Raw genomic sequence first — 21037 nt, forward strand, 5'->3', positions numbered from 1 at the left:
AAGCTGAACTTGGGAGTGCCCACTCTTTGCACAAGAGATGCAGTATCCAAACCACCTCCACCAGATGAGATCTATTAATGAGTTGCTGGAAGCAAAACCAGTTTAGACAGTTCACCAAAATTCTAATTTTTATACACCCTTTAAAAATCAAAGTTTCATTAATTTGGACCAGAAGCTAAAGGAAATATTTGTCTCCAATGCAGGTTAAATAAAAACAGTTAGCTTCCTCAGATGCTGTTTTCCATTCATATCTTATGCAGGGACAATGACCTTAAATGCTGCATATAATAAATGATGAAGCTGGATCCTGAGGTATGTGGAGCGTGGGGTATTTTTATGATCCAAGGAACGATATGAATTGCAGTTAATTCCAGCTACAAAGGGATCAGAGGCTTCCTTCATCATGCCAGGGAAAACAAAAGTATTTTAGTGTTCACAGATAAGGCTGAATGGAGGAAGAATGTGAAATACCACTTGGCTGCCAGCTGAAAACACAGTTTTTGTAAGCAGTTTCATGCTGCCCCTCCACTGGCAACTCTGACCATGCAGGAAAGAGGCTCAGCAACAGCTCCGCAATCCAGACACCAGTACCAACCTTCCAAAGAAACCTGTCTGAAACAAAGCTTTATCGACTGCATTCTCAGTCCAGCTTATGAGGATAAAAATTTCAACTGTACCTTCTACTTTACTCTCCAAGTAGATGGACAGTTGACAGAAACACTGGAAAGTCAGCTTTCCTTCCCCCTTTTTTCTGGAGCTATAAAGTTTATCATGGAACACTTAGTTGGCCCACTGTGCTAGGTTTTACAAGTATTCCCCTCCAGTGCCAACATAACCTGAGCAGCTCTACACAAAATCAGATTTCAGCAATTAAGAATGTAATTAGATCGCAAGAAACTGCAGCCACCTTCTCTCTTACCCCCACCTTCCCAAGATGGTCCACACTGTACACAAATGTGATGCTGCTCCAAAGAACTATGCAAAGTTGGCAGGATGGATGAAACTTTTCCCACTTCACCATTAAAACCCAAAAACATAACAAAAACACTCCCACACACCCGATAATGGGAAGGTAAGACTGAGCAGGGGGGAATAAAAATTTTTGGTGGGTTATCACGAAAAAAAAAATCTTTCCTCTCCTCTTCCCCCAGGCATCACAAAGCATTTGAAACAAACTCAAAGCTTTTTGTTTCTCATCTTTTTGAAGCCAATATTGATTATATTTTGGATTATTTTTTACCTTCAAAAGACTTTGCTAACAATAACTACTGAAACCTAAAATTTCTGAGGCATAAGATCTCTAAAGCAGTGATAGATATAGGGAAGCTAAGGCAAAAAAAGTTGTGTGATTTACCTAAGTTCACAAAGTAGGGGTCATCAGGGTTGCAGGATTTTGGCTTTTGGGATGCATGCCAAACTAGGCAGACAGCATACCCCTCCTACCTGTTAGGGAGCTGCAGATGAGCTATTTTTAACACTCAGTTCAGTTAGCACTGGGACACTACTCAATATGCTAGTGGTAACAGAATCAAGTATCACTTCACTTCTACCCTGCCTCAGCAAACTACTCCTCCTCTTACAATCTCCTTCATGAGGGCTTTTTTTGCCATAGCTGCTTCAACCTCTCTGGAATTCTGTAGGATCTCTCTCAGTCCAACTGCTTCTGAAGGATGCTCAGTGACCAGGACTGACTATTCATTTTTTCACAGACATTAAAGACGGGCAAACCATAAGCCTCCTCTGCCTGAGATAACTGCTTCTCAAGAGAAGCAGCATTATGAAGATGTCTACAATTCCAGCACATCATTTAGTTCCAGCAAGTGAACAGTGAAGAATCAAAAACCTAAACAAAGCAGCCTCATCACCTCTCTGTCAGACCCCCAAATCACAACAGGGCACAGCAAAGGAAAGAGGAGTCCGTCACCAACAAGTAGTCTGCAGAGGGAAGAGGCTCAATAGACCATTCTTTTGCTAGGATAGATGAAGCACAGGTAACAGCAGAAGAAGCTTGGTCCATCCTGTTCTATGTGAGCCACAGCTCTATTTGCAGCTCATCTTCAGGGAAAAATTGACCTCCCCTGCAACTTGTCGCAGTTTTTTATTTGTTTCTGTGCTATGCTGGAGGTTGATGCCATTTGTTTTTGTGCTACATTGGAGGTGGTATGGTGACTGAATCAAAGCTTCCAGATGGTTAAACAAGTCCACAGCTTTCAACACTTTAACCTGAGTAATAAAGTCAGAGAGTGCACACATGCTGCTATCATCACTTGGCACATGCCTTAACAGCAAATCTCCTGCAGTCACTGGAAGGAAGCTGCTGAAGCCTGGCTGAAGGAATCCATCAGAAGTTTTACCTGCGTGAATGATCCATCTTCATTGCATTCTGGGATGAAGACTGCTTCCTGGGGCTTCTTTGCCTGTTCCAGTGCTTGAGCTCTCTCTGATCGACACTTGCTTTGGCCAGCATCTACAAAGAGAAAAGCGAAACCCACTTAGACTGCAAACACCATTTAGCCTCTTCAAAAGCTGTCAGATGGACCACACAGCTGCAGAGGGGAAAAAAAACAAACAAACAAATATAAGGCATCAAGGACCATTACCTACACATTAGTGAAGCAGCTATGGAGTTAACACTCATGATCCCAAAGACAAACATGAACCTAGACAATCAAACTATGAGCCAACTAATGAGCTGCCTAGTTTCCTAGGCCATAGTTTTCATGGTCATTCAAGGGTTCTGGAAGCTTCTTCCAACAACTGCTGGAGCACAATGTCCATGCAGTGAAAGGCCTTCCTGGAGGGAGTTGTGTTTGTGTTAATATTAACAGTCTGAAACTAGACAGCTAAGCATAAACCAAGTAATTCAGGCCCAGAAACAAGCAATGTGGAAGAAGAGATAGACCCAGCAAAGCTTCTTCTCTGAGCACCTCTCCCAGTAAGGTACTAAAATAGCCAGCCACCCATCTGAACTTCCACCTTTGTGTGGTTCAGATAAGGTAGATATGCCACAACCTGTGCTTTCCTGAAACCCAGCTTCTAACTCTAGTCCCAACACTTACAGCCAGGTGTGCATTACACTCTCATTAGTTACTCACTGCCAAGAAAAAGCATTGTTCTGCAAGCAGAGCTTGAAGGGGTTAAGAGCTCAGCTCTGCACTTATTTCAGATGATGGCAGCATGTAGCCTGACCTTAACTCCTTCCAGGTCCAGCTCACTGTTACAAAGCGTAGACCCAGATAAGCCTAACACTGATGACTGATGGGTCAAAGAGAAGAGTTCTGTGCTGCAGAGATACAGATTGATTCCATGTTTACATTTTAAAACATCCTGTCTAACAGTACTGCTGCTCAGTCTAGAAAGAGAAGGAAAACAGCAAGCATCTGTTTCCATGGGACTGACACAGGGACTAGCACCTTCCTCCTTTTCCCATGAATCCACTGACTGAAAGATTTTCAATGCAGAAACTGCAAAATCTGATCTTCAGAATCTTTCAGCAGTGCCATAGAGTGATCAAGCTTGAATCTCTGTTCTACTAGGCATGGAAATCACATCAGTTGAAAATTCTACTGGACCCCTGAACATCCTATATTCTACTTCACAGATCACATGAACTTCAACAACAGAATCACTAATACCAGCACTGAATTAGAAAGCCAGTCTAGGTTCTCAGATCAACTGAATTCACATTGCATGGCAATAGAAATGATTTCCATCTAACCATATCTAGACGCAAAAAAAAAAAAAATGGCAACACTATAAATAGCTTTGATAAAGACATAGACCAAAGCTTTCAAGCTGAGTACTTTACACAACTGATTACTCCAGAGACTCAGCTTCCAGTTTGCCAACACAATTTCATTTTAAACACATCACATTACTTCCCAAGAAAGATTTCAGAAGTCTTCTGAAATCATGGAAAACAAACCCTTCTTTGGAAAGTCATTGCTCATAGCAATAGTATTCACCACAGATGCCTGCAGCTTAGGCACTGGGCTACAAAGCAAGAGTGTCTATATCAACTCTGCCACTGACTCATGATTGACTACAAGTCAATCACGTCACCTCTCCATGACCTTGTGTCCCTTCTGATCGTATGTCACTCATCTTTAAACTGTAATTTGTTTTTGGGGTTTGTGAACAATACTCTTAGCACACAGAGCTTTGATCTCAGGTGGACCTATTATGAGCTTGTATAAAAAGCAAGATTGTTACTCACAGAATGAAAAGACTTTCTTGAATAAAATTGACACTGAATTTAAAAAAGCAGTATTTTTTTCCTAATTAGCCATGATACAATCTCTAAGTTGGAATTTCCTTTTTTCCCCCCCCGCTTGCCAAAGTGACTGCATGATCAGACCTTGTTTGCACACCTCCACTGGAGGACAGTCCTGCCAGCAGCACTGACCCTTCCAGCACACGCTCGTTCTTTCAGTTGGAAAGGAAGCACTGGCAATGCTGTTAACTGGCACACTTAACTATTACCTGCAGATCTCCTGTTCCAGCTTAAGAGTCTAATCTCGCTTGGCATGACATAGGACATTATTACAAAACCAGATGGTGTGGCTACACATTGTGTTTTATAGCTAGCTGTCTGACTAAGAACACCTTCAAGTTCTGTTTCACAGGAGATAACTAAGCAGCAAAAAATCAGCACGGATTATGCATATCTGCACTATTAAGAAAAGAAAAAAGGATGGTTGTGAATTTCCCACAGATAAAGCAGATTCACAAATGGAAGTGTGCTTTCTAGTCTCTTCATCTGAGGATACAGGACTGCAGACAGGCATATCTGGTTCCTCTCCTGAACATAAAACAGAAGTGCAAAGCATTTCCACGCAGCCTCTACTGTAGTGCTACCACACTCAACTACATGACTGAAACTGGATGCTTCACCACATAGCTGGTAGAACAAACATTCCTGGTATTCTCTGTAGTACAAATACATTAGGAGCCCAGGCAGAAGGGAGACTCACTCAGATCTTTGTCCAATTGATGAGCAGACAAACGTGCACACAATCGAGCCTGTACTATAAGAAAAAGATAATATAAACATGTTACTGCTAAGGTGACTATGTCCCTCCTGGCAATTTTAACTGGCCTTTACAGATTGAACACTCTACTACCACCCAGTAGACCACACTGCATAACACACCACCACTACACGGCAGCATTTAAGAGGTCATCATTGTTGCAGCACTCTCTTTTGCAATTCAACCCTTGGCTCAAGTGATTCTCTTCACAAATTTCTGCTGAAGTGCAGCGAAGACAAACAATTTTTCTCCTGTTCATGAACAATCAGCCTCGATTACTTCTCCCATCCTCCCTCATTGATTTCCAAAGATCATGCCAGTCCTTTTACAGCCTTGACTTGGAACAACCACCTATACACCATGCTGGCTGGAGAGGTGTGTGCATACAACTATCTTTTTTGTCTGTCATTTCACAATTCAGTTCCAGTAAAAACAGTGTCTTTAATATAAACATTTACCAGTTTGTTTTTAACAGGACTGTCAATCCTTCTCTTCCTCACTCCACATACTGCTATTTTTATGTTTGCATCAAAATGTGATTTCAGTGGGATGACTTCACCTTGCTATTTTTGCTTTGTTAATTAGAAAATGTAAAATATTACATATATGCCAAATGTTAAAAAGTAGTTGCCAAATAGCCCACCCCAAAGAAGATGCATTACAAATTTTACTAAAGCCTAATGTTATGATGTAGATTCACATACTCCATACTGCATTTTGATTGTTTACCTGAGTGTTTCAGCACTTTTTCTTTCCTCTTAAAAGTGTTCTGAAGTATCAAATACCAAGCTTATAAAACATAATGGCATTAATGCATTCCAGTTTCACAGTCCAGACAAACTAAATAGGGCTTTCTCCCCTCCCTTACATAGGGTGAAAAACCAAAACAGGATGACTTTTTAAAACCTGTTTAATAGTTTGACTCTAAATATCCTCAAACTTAAGACAAATTCACTGCAGCTCTGAAAGCTGTCTTTTAGAGAAAATTCATTCCCAAGTTGGTAGCTGGCAACTGGGAGATTGTGAACTACAAGTGATGTTTTTGACATCTGTGGCCTAATCTGCAGAATGCAGGTGCACATAATTTTGGATTTTGCAATGAAGTTGGCTAGTTACCATGGCTGATCTTATCTATGAATAGTTTATTCAAATGAGACCACCATGTCCCTCATAACATACACAGTACACTCCTGAATAGGCCCCAAGAATTCCAGCATCCTCTCCAACAAGCAGAGGCAGTTTTGACACCACACAACATCATGGGATAAAGACCCAAGTTGTCCTAATAATAGAAAGTAAAACATCTCCAGGCATCCACATACCACTAGCAGCAAAACTATACAATGCAACCACGAAAATCTAGCTATTTAATTTTAATTCTACTTTGTTTTTATCAGAAGCTCAAAGGGCAAAAATTGATCCAAGCAGCTTTTGAACTATTTCTAGTTCCATTAGGTAACTGTCTCACATACAGACCAGCTCCCCACCAGGCATGAAGCAGTCCAGGTACATTGAAATCATCAGATTCATATCCATTTACTCCAGCCAATTATTTGTGTCTTTGCATAAAGCAGGCAAAAATGGAACCTGAGCAAACTACAAAAACATGCCCATCTGTCCCACAGGGTGTCAATCATTCTCCACTCTGCCTATTCTTTTCCACTTCATTTCTGACAAGTCCTACACCTGCAATCTCCAACTTCTTTCCTTTTGTGCTGACATGCTTTGCTGCTTCTTTGATATCCACATACCATTTCTACTCAAGAGTTCCCTAACTTATTTGGAGCACATCTGAAATCATGCCTAACTTTGCAAAGTGACTGAAAGCATAATTTCAAATTTTACTAACTGCTGCCAAGGAGGGACTCATTTTATTCTCCCTTTACTAGGAATAAGACAGTTCAAAGACACGACACATGGATCTAGCAAGTGGATTTAAAAAAAAAGTGTGATTTCAAAATATTATTTTCTGTCCAACAAGAACAGTAGGTAGAAGATAAGACTACCTTCAAATAAGCCATTATTAATCAGATGGAGACCTTCCTTTCCAGCACATTAGCTAAAAGTTGTGTTCAGTTGTCCCAGGAGATGGGCTGAAGACGTCTGTTACAATTCCTACCAGTAACTTACAGATATGTTCATTCCACATAGTAACTTGTGATTTACGACCAAGCTGTATACCAGCAGACTTTCAAAATCAACCATTATAAATCTAAAGAGAAGTTTTTCGAACACTCCTGTCCCCTTGCCAAGACAGCTTACCAAGACTCATTCAACAAGCATTTGTCCTTCATTCCTGCAAAGTTGAGGCAGAACTCTTATTTCACATCAGATCTTAAGATTCCTGCTGACAAAAGATCCAGGTAGGAGTGCTAGGCCATGTATTTTACGAACAGCTAAGCCATCTGGAACTATTCTCTGGAATCTCATCAATGAGGCTCCATTTGTCATGGATGCCGTAGTTTGATCATTTTAAGCTACTCCTGACTTTTAACCCTTTGTGATGTGTGAGTGAGGGTTCAGAGGGAGTTCAGTTAATTTAGCACTGAAGGAATTTCATTGAAAAGCACATGAGGAAGCTAGCAAGGAGCAAGAGTTGAATAAGAGTTATAGTTCCCAAAAGGCTAGCAAGACTTCATCTTTAAAGGTCCTTTAGCTTCTTGAAAGAGAGCAGAGAACTAAGCTCAATCAAGAAGGTTCTGTTCTCACTATAGAAACCATTCTGCTTGCCTTGGCACAAGCACAGTTCAAGTTATCTGCATATGAAATTGGAAACCTATGGTAATCTGGGGTGCAGCACTATGCCTTGCTGTCCACAATAGACTTCCTCTTTTCCTTATTTGAGTTATCTGAGGTTCCCCCCCCCCCCCCCCCCACCTCAGAGAAGGAAGGACAAGTTAAAATTGACCATTTCATAAGGATAAGTTCTTGGATCTATCTATCATAAGGCTCAATGGCCATGAGATCCCTTCCAGTTCTATGAGAGTTCCCCTGTAGAGCATCTATGTCATGCAGAAGGAATGAAGGCTGTTCAATGTAAACCTGGTGCCCAACTGCAGCAGTAGAAGGTGCTAGAACACCACTGGTGATACTTCCCTTTGTGTGAGTACAAGATACAGACCTGGCGAATCATCTGTAGTTAGGCACACCTGTCTCACAACTCTCTATTTGCCAAAAACAGTGACCTTTATGCACAACTCGAGGCCATATTCCTAATGTGATTAGAAAAACAAAGTACTTTTCAAAATAGCAGCACGCATGGAAATTACCAGTAAGGTTAAATTTGAACGTGATAGTTAAAACAGTATTCCTATTTCCCAGGGATGCATGGGAGCATTAAAAGCAAGACTTGCAGTTGTCAAACACTCAAGATTATTAGGTACTGTTAGTATCACAGGGTAAGAAGAAAAAGGAAAGGAAAACACAAGTAGTTTCAGCTAAACATTTCAGTTGTGTCAGAGAGCAGAAAGGAAAGCAAAATTTAGCTGTGCTTAAAACAAAAATGTCTTTAGTTACTTCTTTGGGACTCTTTGCAATCACTATATACAGTAAGCTATGTAGTTTGGCAATCAATATTTTTTCTGCTTCCAAAACCAGACACTTTTGCACGTGGTTGTACTGCATTTCAGATCTCCTGTTTTAAGTGACCAGACAGTGCCAGTTTATATGCCAATATCAGCCATGGAGTTGCTTATCTACGCCACTCTGCTCACATGATGAAAGCAAAAGCAGGACTCCCACCCTACCATTTCTTATTGTGATATTCAAAAAAGCATCACTTGCAAAAACAGTTCAATCGCTTCTTGGGCTCTGGGAAGAAAGCTTCTGGGTTTCCCATACTCAGAAAGTAGCGTGATTCAAAGGCCTTTTTCTATGCTATGAGAGAAGCTGCCATACAGCAACGCAGCAGTGGTGAGGGAAAAAAAATTAAAATCATACAAGTAAGCTTCTTTCCAATGAGAAATTGTTTAGAAGTGAGTAATATTTGAGGTCATGCTCATAATTCACCTGAACTATAAAGCTTGTCAATACATTGAAATGGGATTTCCATTTCAGAACAAGTAATTGTGACAAAGATATATTTTTATAATAGTAAAAAAGCCTTCATAAACAAAAGTTAGGCTTAAATGTATGCCTATTTTCCTTCCATAGGGATTTTAATGAGTTTCTCCTGTCACTTTAATCAATTGCTAAAAACATCTGTGCCATATGCCCTCTAAGCCAATCGTGCTCTCAGAAAAATGCACTCAACTTGCTTTTTCACTTCACTGCAGAAGCAAACCATTTGTGTGACAAGACACCAATATTCTTTAAAGAAGTTGCAACTTCATCTTTAGACTATGATGAAGAAGAGCTGAATTGAGAGAGGAAACAATATTCTCACTTTTAAGCAGATGTGTAACAGCAAACAGGCAAAAAAGAGGCCGTGTAAAGCCTTGCATGCGTTCTATATTTTGAATTAGCTAAGCACAGAAAGGTTGCGTATGTCTGAAAAAGGACTAGACATCTAATGTGCACCCCACCATCTTCCCACTCCACATTCCTATCACTTAAAGGTATCTCAGTTCCTCACCCACAGGGGTAGCAAGGAAGAGCTGCTCTTTGAATATTTGATTTTGCATTTTCATGGGGCCACCTCCTTCTGCTCTGCAGACACATATTTCAGCCCTTTTTCAGTGATGTCTCTGGCTCCTTTACCTTCTTTCATCGGTAATTCAGTCAGTTCTTACTCCTGCCACCTAAACGCAGACTCAGGTACCCATGCTCACATGAACACACAACTTCATGCAGATTACTCACAGAGCATGGTACTAAACTCCAGGGTCTAAGAATGCAGTTTCTTATGAGGTAGGACTCCCGTTCCTCCCCTCAAAGGCATTTGAAATCTACCTACCTTTGCACCGGCCACGATGTGTCACGCTCAGACTTGACTCACGGCATTTGGCTCTCTGGTAGTCGCACATTGACTCATACGTTCTGCCATCAGAGGCACAGAGGGGTTTGGACTGGGACCTGGAGCAATGCAGGTTACACTGAGGGTCTCTGTCACGGTCGCTTATTAAAAACTGAAGGAAGTGAAAAAAGGAGGGAGGGAGAAAAAATAAATATTGGTTTTGTTTGGTTTCCCAAAACAGAGGACAGAGTATTTTGCTTATATGATAATAGCAATATGGTCTATAATACAGTTTAAGCTACCTACCAAAACTGACTGTGCCTGAAGGGAACTTAAAATGAAACACACACATCTTTAAAAAAAAAGGAAGGGTCTTTGCCATTTCATTTTCTTTAATAGAACGGAAATATTACTCACTCTGCCTCACCTCTGAAAACATACGATGTGCAAAGCCAAACACAACCCACACGGGAAGGGCAACACTGAGTCACAACAGCCCAGCTTGCCCAGTGCCCTGCTGCAAACAGTATCTGGTAATAGACATTTTTAGTCTGAGGTGCAAGAAACTTACCACCAAGGATGGAGGAACCCAAGTACCATATCAAGATTGGCCTTAGTAGTTGAACCATGGATGTGGTCAGCTTTATATCACCAGTTATTTGTTTTTTAAAGCATTACTTATGTCATCTGTGCATACCACCTGCAACAGCACACCTGCATACTCCTAAAGTCATGTTTTGTTCATTCCCAATGACATCCTGCCCAGCCAGCAATTGCATTCCATGCATCCCACAATCTAATTGCACACTATCTGAAAAGCTGTTTCCTTTCAGAAGTTTGAATGTCATCTTTCTGAATACCTCTTCTTCCCAAGCATCCAGTTCAGAGGCAGCCTGTTTTGTATAAATGAGGCACTCCTTTCTGTCAGTCTCTTCTCACCAAGAAGACTTCCTCTGCACCACCATCACTGCTGTTTCCCTCTCTGAAGATAGCTTGGCTCCTGTCTTATCTTTTGGAGATGGGGAAGCTCAATGTACGAGTTCCCATTTTCTGTCCAGTTGTCCCTGCAAATCCCAACATCTGGCAGTAGTTTCGTGTTGTACCCTCAGCTGTACTTTGAGCTGCCTATAGGAATAACTTAAGTCTCTTTCCCAAATTCATATTATCTTCCTGAGGACCCCGACTGCCATTCCATAACCACTGGAAGAGTTTCACCAGGACATGACAGTAGAAGCCCTTTTCACTTCCGATGCTACCCTGCTCAATGGTTAGTCAGACCTTTAACTATTACTCAAATCCAACCACCTGCTCACAGGAAGATTTCAGGGGACACCTGAAACAAGTCCCATGAGGATTAAGCAAAGAAAAGGGAAGCTAAACCCGCTTTGCACTTCCCCTTCCCAAGCTCCCATCTCTTAAGCCTCTTGCAAGCCCAGGGGGACCAGAGTTGCTCACTAATACACCAATATCCCAGCTCGCTGTCAACGCAGTTATGAGCTCAGCAGTTTGGAGCTGGCTGGCAAGCGGGCACTGACTGACACCCTGCCTGCATGCACAAAGCCACGGCTCTCCAAGTGTGTTGATAGCTGGATGCCTTACAGGGAAGTGTGAGTCATTGCCATAATCACCTTGGTGTTACAGTTGCCTACAAAGCTGTCTGCTCTATGCTTTGAGGTTAAAGCTGTTGAAAAAACATTGCCCGAAGCCTAGTTTGGGTTGGTTTTTAACCACTCCAAGTACACGACGCATCTCTGAAATTTGTTTTTTGACATTTTAAAAAAAAATTCTTTACCCCTTTTCTCTCCCCGATTAAATGAGATGAAAAACAATTGAGAAGTTTGTATTTTCATATAAAAACATATAAAACATATATAAACATATATTTTCATATAAAAACTGCTGGATCTTTTGAAGACTCATACATTACTAAAAGTCCTATTTTAACATGACAGCTGGGAAAAGTAAGCAAGGTCTGCACTTGTTTTAATCTGGGTGGGGCAAACTTTTTTAAAATTTCATCTGTCAGAGACTTGCCAAAATTTGTAACAGCACAGAGTTTTTAAAATGTTTTTGTCCCTATTCTACAACACTTTCTATAACCTGGCAACACCTGTTCCAAATGGGAAATTGGAAATTTTAAACCTGAAGGCAATTTAAATGGTTTATAGAGACCTGGAGTAGACTATAAAAACACTGTAAAGCTGGACCAGATTTTTGCCCAGTTCTTGTCAGGGGCTGGACTATCACAAGTCAGCTGGGAATTGCTCTGGCTACAGTAATGCCTTTCTGTAGCCCCTGAGGTGCAAAGATCACCAGTGTCTGTAAACATCTAGCAAAAAGCAGCAGACTGAAGATGCTGAAGCTTCCTCCCAGCATGTGATGTCAGAGACCCTGAAAGACTCGCAAGGCTTTTCAGCTGTCTGTATAAACAGACTTTAAAAACAGAGCTGCCTGATAGCACAGTATGGTGCACATACAGTGACTAAATATTCAGTTAAACACAGAAGCCATTCTGGTTTAGAAGGAATGCATGCATCTGCCATTTATCACAACTTCGAGGGCTTGAGCTACTGGCATGAAACTTTTTGCCAGTTCCTTGTGTCACAAGCTGAGTTCCACAGACCAGAGCTATCCAGAGGTGCACCAAAAAGGCTAGAATACTGGTTCCCAGCATCAAATCATATTATGAACTTATTGAAAACTCAGCTCATATCATGAAAACTCACCTAAGCCTTCCACAGCCTATATCAAAATACTTGGTGTAGAGAGGTCTTGCAGTCCAGGAACACTCCTCCTTCCAGAAAGGACATCTCTGAAGAATAGAAAGTCCTTCTCAGGGCTGACAAACAAGCTAAACCTAAGGCTATAGAACAGCTTTCCTCCAGTGCCTCCTCGCAGAAGGATGGGAAGGAACAGCTCGGCATTGAATCATTATGAGGGCCTGAGGAAACATGCAGAGCATCCCAATGCAGTCTATGAAGTTCTTGCCTACCCAAATTAAGCCAAGAACCACGTTATAAAAAAAAATATCAAAGCCTTTTTAGCATTTGTAATTTGGATTACAGTAAGGAGCCCACACAGCATGTTAGGTGCTTTCCAGACATTGAAGATGCCACACCTGCCTTGCCAAAAAAGTTTATGGTTTACATAGTTGCACAAGATGGTGCTTGTTTTGTTCAGCTAGATTGTAATTGTAAAAGTCCGCATTAATTTCCAGAAGGATCCAAGATCATGCCTGTCTGATCAGGGTTCTTCTCATATGATCAGATAGCACTGTCAGAAAGGCTGGAGCTCCTGGAGGTATTACTGAAGGGCTCCAAAAACTCCTCTTTACAGTAGGATACCTGATCCACCATAGCTCAGAGCCCTTGTCTTTGCTCAGCAGCCCTGCCAGCTTTCAGATAGTAAAATGGTGGTTGTCCTGTTTCTAGCTTTCATGCTAGAGAAATGATCATCAGACCATCCAGAGACGTTTAACATACTATGTTTTGAGCGTCCATCTCCTCCCACCCAGCACAGTGAGTTTTCTTTCTAGCATTTTGCCTGTTCAAGAGTGCGACAACTGTCCTCCTTTGTAAGCAGCCTCAGTCATGTGAAGAAAAAACACTGGATGAATGCTGAAGTGTGTCTGCCTGAAGGGAAAGCACTTGTAGTCCTAGCTGTTAAAATGATAGTCAATTCCTAAGATTCTCATTTCCCAAATCTTTATTCCCACTTTGAGCAGGCAGGCACTGCGTTTCCAAGGAGCACAGCCCTGCTCCAAAAGAGCACCTTCGGCACTGCAGGAGATACTGCTGAGCCAGGCAGAGGGCTGGAGCGACACACACAGGGTGCCCTGACACCTGGCCACTGACCCTCCTCTGATACAGCCCAGGCAGTAACACAATTCTCTGATCCCTTCAAACCAGAGGAAGCATTACAAGATAAAGTTGCCCACCTTTAACACCAAATGTCCTATCATGACCCTTGAAGCTCAAATCAAAGCTTGCAATCCTAACAGCCTCAGGATGCCTGCACAAACAGGCTTTGCAAACAACAGAATCACCACTCAGAACTACACTTGGTGCTGTACACACAACGTGAACAGATACGGACTCGGGGAGAAAGTAACTCTGCCAAAACATGTACAGCACCAGGTTTCCAAGCTTCATCTAGAAAGAAGAGGGAAACCATGATCTTAGCTCTGATTTCTCAAAGCTTCTCTTTGATATCGATGTTCCCATTCGCTTCAGCATCCAAAAAAATAGGACTCAGGGACAGTGTCACTGGATTATCAGTTCTTTTCTCTCCTCCCTATTCCTCCATGAGAGAAGAACTATCAAAAGCAGAACTAAAAAAAAGTCAATCCTACAAAACCCATCAGGAATAATTTATTTTCCAGGGAAATATTAAAATTGATCAGATCACAAACAGTATCCCTTAAATGTAGACTCAAATAAGCACAAGTAACACTAGCATTAGACAACAGTATTTGTATTTTCATAGCATTTGCTTACATTAAGGGAGACTGCAGAGATCATACCAGTCAGCTTAAGTTCCTGCACTAAAAAGTTTCCACTTCAATGTAGCTCGCAGAGCATCTTTTTCTGTCAAATGCTGTATCTGTATAAGGACATAAACCTCCTCCTTTAGCAAATACATTTACACAGGTGCTTGCAGAAACCACTTCCCAAACTACTTTCTGCTTCTTCAAACTTGAAAAGAAAAAGGAAAGATAAGAGGTCAGAATGAAGTTAACTTCGCCAACAAAGCATATCTGTTCTTTTTCTCCACACCTCAACACCACTGCTGACAAACAACAAACACTGATTAAAGGCTTTTTAATGCCTGTGAAGGAAAGCAGACTCCCTGCAGCTGCACAGCAGCTGGGAACACTTGTGTTATTTAGCAGAGAAAGGTCTGACCCCACAAGTGAAAATGAGCTTGGTGGTCACTCATTCTATTCACCATCTGGGTACATTATAAGCACAAACAGAACAGCACAGCCTTTTGTGATGGAGGTAACAAGAAATGGCCAAGGCATTGCAGTACCAGAGTAATGTGCTTTAGCAAGGCTTAAAGGGAAAGAGGGAGCAAGGGACACAAGCAACATGAACGTGAGAAATTGAAAGTCTAAGAAACAAATCAACAAGAGTCCACTACAGACCAAAACAGAGGTCCCTCCGCTGTTTAGCAGCTTTGCTTCTGGTCAGTACTTCAGACTGCTGCCTAACAAAACTAATGAGTAGAGAGATCAAGAAAACAGCCCATGCCATGCCTTACTCCTGTTTTGGCAGGCTCAGCTTTGAAGATCCTTAAAATACACCTCTGGAAAGAGTGATCAATCTAGGTATGCTCATACAGCACAGATCACTCATCCATTTAATCTCAGCACTCAGACTGGCCTGTCTTAAGTACAAATAAGCAAATCCTACCAAGAGAGAATTCCCCAGGAAAACTATGCCATTTTATACATTAGAAGAGACAACAAACTTCTGTATGTTTTCGTTGCTGTTGGAAAGCATAATTTCACATTTCCTAGTTTAAAGCTCACAGATTTATGCCTTGGTTTCAGGCTCCAAGCTGGTGCAACCAGCCATACCGGAGGCAGAGCTGGAGCCAAGTCCCAGTCTTCATCACAGCTAGACTCTCAGCCCCATGGCAGGTTGCCTACAGGGTACAAGGACTTCAAATTCAACCATGGGTTTGGGACTTCAGCCAAGCTTCCTGCCATGGAACTAGAAGGCTAGCAGGCCTGAAAGGTGTCAAAGATGCTGCTCTAAGCCAGAGACACAAAACGCTTGGCTTCTAGAAATACAAGGAGAAAACCTGAAAACTCTGGCAGAGATGGGACTGTCAGGACTTGCAGTCTTCCATGCACAGAAAGATATCAACCAGCCACAACCACCACAACTCCCAACAGACAACCAGGCTGTCCAGCCTCTCTCCTGAAAGTGCCCATGCAGCCTCAGAACCTATATAAGGAAATAAGGTTTTCAAAGTGAGCTTCCTGGGAAGTCTGTCATGTGTTTGGGGGCAAGGGGAGGAAGAGATTGATTTATTTTCATGTTTCCTTTTTGGAAATGCTCACAAGTTTGTATTTCACTTGCATCTGGATGACTTTGGTTTAAGAATATGTTTTTAAATGAAAGTTTCTCAAAGTCCTACATCTTAACAAGTTCCAGTCCTTGTGTGGGTATTTTCTAGCATCCTACAGTTTTATACCAAGACTTAAGGCTTTCCAAATGAATTTTAGAAGGGCATGGCACTTTCCCCAGACAGGAGAGACTTACGAGAAGGATATTGTCATACTTTTATTCCTTGAGTCATCCCACTTGCAAACTACTAACTAGCCTAAGTTAAAGCACCACTTATGTTTCAACCCCAGGCCTCCAGCTGTGCAAACAAGAATAGGTTCAAAGCACACAGCCGGTGCTTGAGGATGGTGAAGGCTGGGCAAACATATGGAATCACACCACAAAGCAGGCAAACTCTAGACATATTCATATGAGTTAAATTCAAGACAGTTTTCTGCCCTTACACACTAGAAACCTCATTTTTCTACAGCGATTCTCCCTTCCCCTCACCCTCCCTCAATCTTTGTTTTGTGTAAGCCACTACAATGAAGTCATCTGCTAGATGACTTCTCACTAAGAAATAATACTTTAGTTTGCTTCAAACTGATCTCCAAACATGATGCAGCAGCTGTGCTCTGCTTTTAGAAGATGAGGTACTAGATACAAAGAAGTTGCCTAATGGCATATGTGACAAGCCCACCTATGACAAACAGTTCAGGGGAAACCCTTAGAATCCAACCTCATCCCAGAGCAGCTCTACCAGGTTTTTTGTTGTTGTGTTTTTGTCTTTAACAGAAAAAGAAAAAGCCATTGCAGAGAGAGAGTGAACCTATAAAATGGTATCTTTTTTGCTTTCAAGGTGCAAGTTTATGCAAGTGCTTAGCTACAGCTGTCTTGTGGGAAGGAAAATACCAGAGACATCAAGAACAAGTTTATTTCAGGTTTTAAAATAATCCCTTCTTTCACAGAACTTTTGTCCATATGCCTGTATCACTGTTATGAAAAGTGACTTCAATTTTATAAACATCGAGTTCACTTAAGTATCTCATAAATTGTATCACAGATCAGTATATTGACTGAACAGAGGAAGAAACCAAAACTCTAAAACACAAAACAAATTTCAGCTCAAGTCTCACATTTCTAACATAAGACTACTAAACCTTCTAGTAAGTTTGACAATATTAAGGTAGAGACCGATTTAATTCCTTTGAAACAACATTACTTCAGCTTCTGTCAAAGCTCACTCTGCTACTCAGATTATTCTTGCAGCCAAGGTGACATGCAAGTCTAGAACAAACTTGAGATTAAATTTAATTTGTCAAACACAGTGACAAGAGAAGGCATGTTTAACTTGGACTATTTCTTCTCTTTAGCTTTGCTACTATACATGTTGAACCACATAGAAAATCCAGATGTTTGCAGTCAGGCAATGAACTTCTTGTCCCAAAGAAAACAATGGCAAAGCTTCCATTGACATAAAAGGTGGAATCTAGTCTTTAATAAATTGTATTGTTTAATAACCTGATCCAGGTTTAGGGAGTCCTCTGCTTATTCAGCATAACTGGAAAGCAAACTCAAAACATCCTTCTGTAAAATTGATGCCAACTTATTCTCCTTTGAGTAACCATATCCCCTACTTTAGTTTGTCATAATGCTAGTTGACACTGTTTTTCTCCCCTCGCAAATGTAGCAGGATCACAACTTTGTGCTCTCACTAAAAGGTGAGAAGTCAGCTATTCTATTGTAATAGGGTATGTTTTCCTCAAAAGAAGCTCTCAGGAAAACAGAAGGGTTGAAGTAATGCCAGGCGTATACTTCAACAAAGGACAATATCTCAAGTATTATTTCTGGGAAGAGTGATCCCTTTCCGTACACAAATGCTATCACATTGAATGCTTTAAACCATTACATGCATTTCTCACGATCTGGAGCAAACCTTCTTAGCCCTGATGCTCTTGAATCATGGAGGAGAGATTGAAGTACATGCGTTCTTACCCTCCACTGTATAAACCAATAAAGTCAGTTCCAGGATTTGTAGAGTTCTGTGCACTCACATGGCAAATTCAGCCACATACAGAAAGCAGCTATGAAAGAATACTTTGAGCCTATTTTTCCCCTTGTACTACATCTAGTAGGACTGCTATGCAATCAGCCTAGGAAAGCTTCTCCCCATTTACATGAGCTTGGAGTACTACAGACAGAATGGGCAAGCTGTGGGGCCACCAGTTCTGACCTCTTGAAGTGTTAGAAGATGGAAGTTTATCTAATTAGATCCAGCTGCATAATCCACAGTAATCTTCCCCACCACTTATATTTAGTTCCTTCCTAATAATTCCACTAGAAACTTTCTGGGGCTTATCACTGCACAAAAACAACAGTGCAAAACCCTTCCCTTGAATTTGTCTCAAAATGTCTACTAATGCAAGTTTGCCAGCATTTCAGTAATACCCTTCACTACGCTGTAATGAACAGCGTAACACTTCTTCCTTGTTTCAAAGGGCAGAAGAGTCTTGATATCAAATAAGCCTCTCACATAAGTCCCTGCCATGTAATTTGGGGATATACATTAACTGGAAGCATGTCTGATTACAACCAAGTTTTGCTGAAGCACTCTTAAGTGAATAATCTATTTGATAAAGTATACAAATTCTCTGTTAAAGTTCCCATCAGTAGCCTGATAGACGTAAAGGGCTTCCCTTTAAATCCAAAGACCTTAAAGTTTGGCTTCAACCCCTGACATCAACTCATCCAGACCTCCTTCTCTTAAGCATCTTCTCACATGGTCTTCCTCTCAAGAACTGAGTACTTTGACCTTTCTTTCCATAGTGTTATTGCTGATGAGCAAGGCACTTAAGCGGATTCTTCAAGTCAGTTGATAAGCTTTCTAAACACCTCAGACTTGCAAGATGATAAAACCCACATTTTCTCCTTCCATCATTCATTCTCCCCAATAAGACAAAATCTTCTGTACATGCCACAGACTGCCCACTGCAAAAAGTGGATACCAAGTCTTGCCAAAGAAACCTCTTGAACACTGTCTCCTAGGTGAGTGTCATCAATCCCTTAGCATGCACACAAGGTACATTAGCAAGCACACACAGCAAAAGAGATACAACTGAGCTTACATCAAGCCGGATACTCTTTCCACACTGCCTAGTCTACACCAGTGTCTCACTTCAGTCACAGCTATATGTATTAGACTTTATTATTGTAAACAAGGCAGGTGTATGAAGAGGACTACCATCTCTAGAACGGCTCCACTCTCCTCATCACATGAGGAGACGTAATGATTAACACACAGTTTGGCAGCCATATCTTCACAGTTGAGCTCCAATGGAAATACAACTGTAGAAAGACACTCCTTAGGCCACAAGTGTTTTGTTCTTTTAGATCTTCCAGAGTGGAAAATGCCACCTGTTAAAACTCCATAGCTCTACAAGTTTCAGTCCTTCTTAAATCAGTTTTTGTAAAATGCTGAAAGAGGCATTCAAATTGAAGCTGGCATCCAGCCTTCATTATGGTGGTTTTTACTGCTGCCAACAGCAGAACCAAGAAGTAGATATTAGAAATAGCTGAGCTCATTAGTTCAAAACCCAACAAGAGCTGGCTGCCCATCTGTAGAGGTATACTAACTGAATGCCAAGACTGAAATTCCATTGCACAGGAGGGATATTAAAAAAAGGAGGTACTGTAAACATTAAAGGGTTTGCTTTTCTTAACTATATTCTTACCCCTACATGATCCAAAGGGAATGATTAACCAAAGATAACTCTCAGGGAAAGATGGCTGCATCAGGGGCTTCTCCCCATTTCATTTGACTTTACATGTACTATCACCATACAATTCCATGTCAAAGCTTCTGAGGCACTATTACTACTTCTATCTGGGGACATAACTATGCTGACATATCTCCTTCTGTAGGCCTATCTTGCCATCTCCAGAGACATGTTCAGAGTTGGATTCTGGCCCCACTGGCTACACAGAGGTTGCCCTTATTTACTCTATTACTCCTCCAAAGTGAAATAGAAAAAAAACCACCTTGTTCATACGTAATATCATGTTTCCATATTAAATACAGAGTATCTCACATTGCCAATAATGCGACAGCAGCAGCTTTCTCACATTTATGGTTAACATTATTCCAGTGCTCTTAAGAAAGGGTTTTTACCTAATATCATAACAGTTGCATTATCCCTGGAATTTTAGCCTATGGATTAAGAGTCAACAATAAAGACACATTCTCAATAGCAGAAGTAACTAATTGCTGTTAGTAATAACTGTTCAGTTAATAGCTATGAGGTACTCTTTGCTCCTACAAAACACTGCAGTAGTGATGTCCACCTACCAATACATGCAGGTATTTGACATTAGGATTGCATACGTCTGATCTGCAGACAGGTACTTTCTGAGACTCAACTTTATACAAGTCAAATGTACATTTACAGACATCATTTAGAAATCTGAACTTCTGATTAAGCAGAGACTCTTCAGAACTGCCTTCTAGTAGAGTGCTTTTGTCATCATAAGGATTCCAGGCTTGGCTTCTTAACACTCACTGTTCCAAGTGCCAAACGCATCTTGGTGGATTCTAATGACCCAGACAGACACACTAAGTCTAAGACAAGGTTTAAATTCAGAACAAAAAAAAAAATAGTCCTGCTAACCAAGAAAAGAAATATGTCAGCCAGGAATTTAGAGCAAGAAGGAAAGAATCAGGAAAGGATGTACGAAACAGAACTGAAACTCCTATCAAAAGTCAAAAAAATAAACTTTTCCCCCTATCTCCTTAGGGGAAAGAGACATTGTTTCATTACTTTGTTCTGCAGTTCTGTTTGCATTGTATTTTACAATGTTTACAATAATTCTCATCTTTCTACTGTATCTAAACCAAATGCTTCCCTTGGTTTTGTCAGGGTAACCACCCGCAGAGTTTAGCTCTTTGTATGAATTTAGTGCTGGACAATGCTTCCTTGGACTGTCAGGCAGTCAAAGCTTTCTGAGACAGTACAGGCAGTAGCAAAGCAGCTTTCCCCACTACTAAAGTTTTTCTGGATCAC

The 21037-nt window shown here is 41.1% G+C and overlaps 1 protein-coding gene across 1 annotated transcript in view; it reads right to left on the minus strand.

Annotated features, from left to right (window-relative positions):
• The window catches only part of SMOC1 (SPARC related modular calcium binding 1), a 129833-nt gene that overhangs the window by 76798 nt on the left and 31998 nt on the right, over window positions 1-21037 (minus strand). The window contains exons 2-3 of the mRNA XM_086613612.1: window positions 9925-10096; window positions 2355-2467 (exon numbers count right to left, since the gene is read on the minus strand). Of these exons, the coding sequence (XP_086469738.1) occupies window positions 2355-2467; window positions 9925-10096 (285 nt within the window). The remainder of the gene's footprint in view (window positions 1-2354; window positions 2468-9924; window positions 10097-21037) is intronic.

Source organism: Tauraco erythrolophus, chromosome 6 (genome assembly GCF_009769465.1).
Source record: "Tauraco erythrolophus isolate bTauEry1 chromosome 6, bTauEry1.pri, whole genome shotgun sequence".
Classification (NCBI taxonomy): domain Eukaryota; kingdom Metazoa; phylum Chordata; class Aves; order Musophagiformes; family Musophagidae; genus Tauraco; species Tauraco erythrolophus.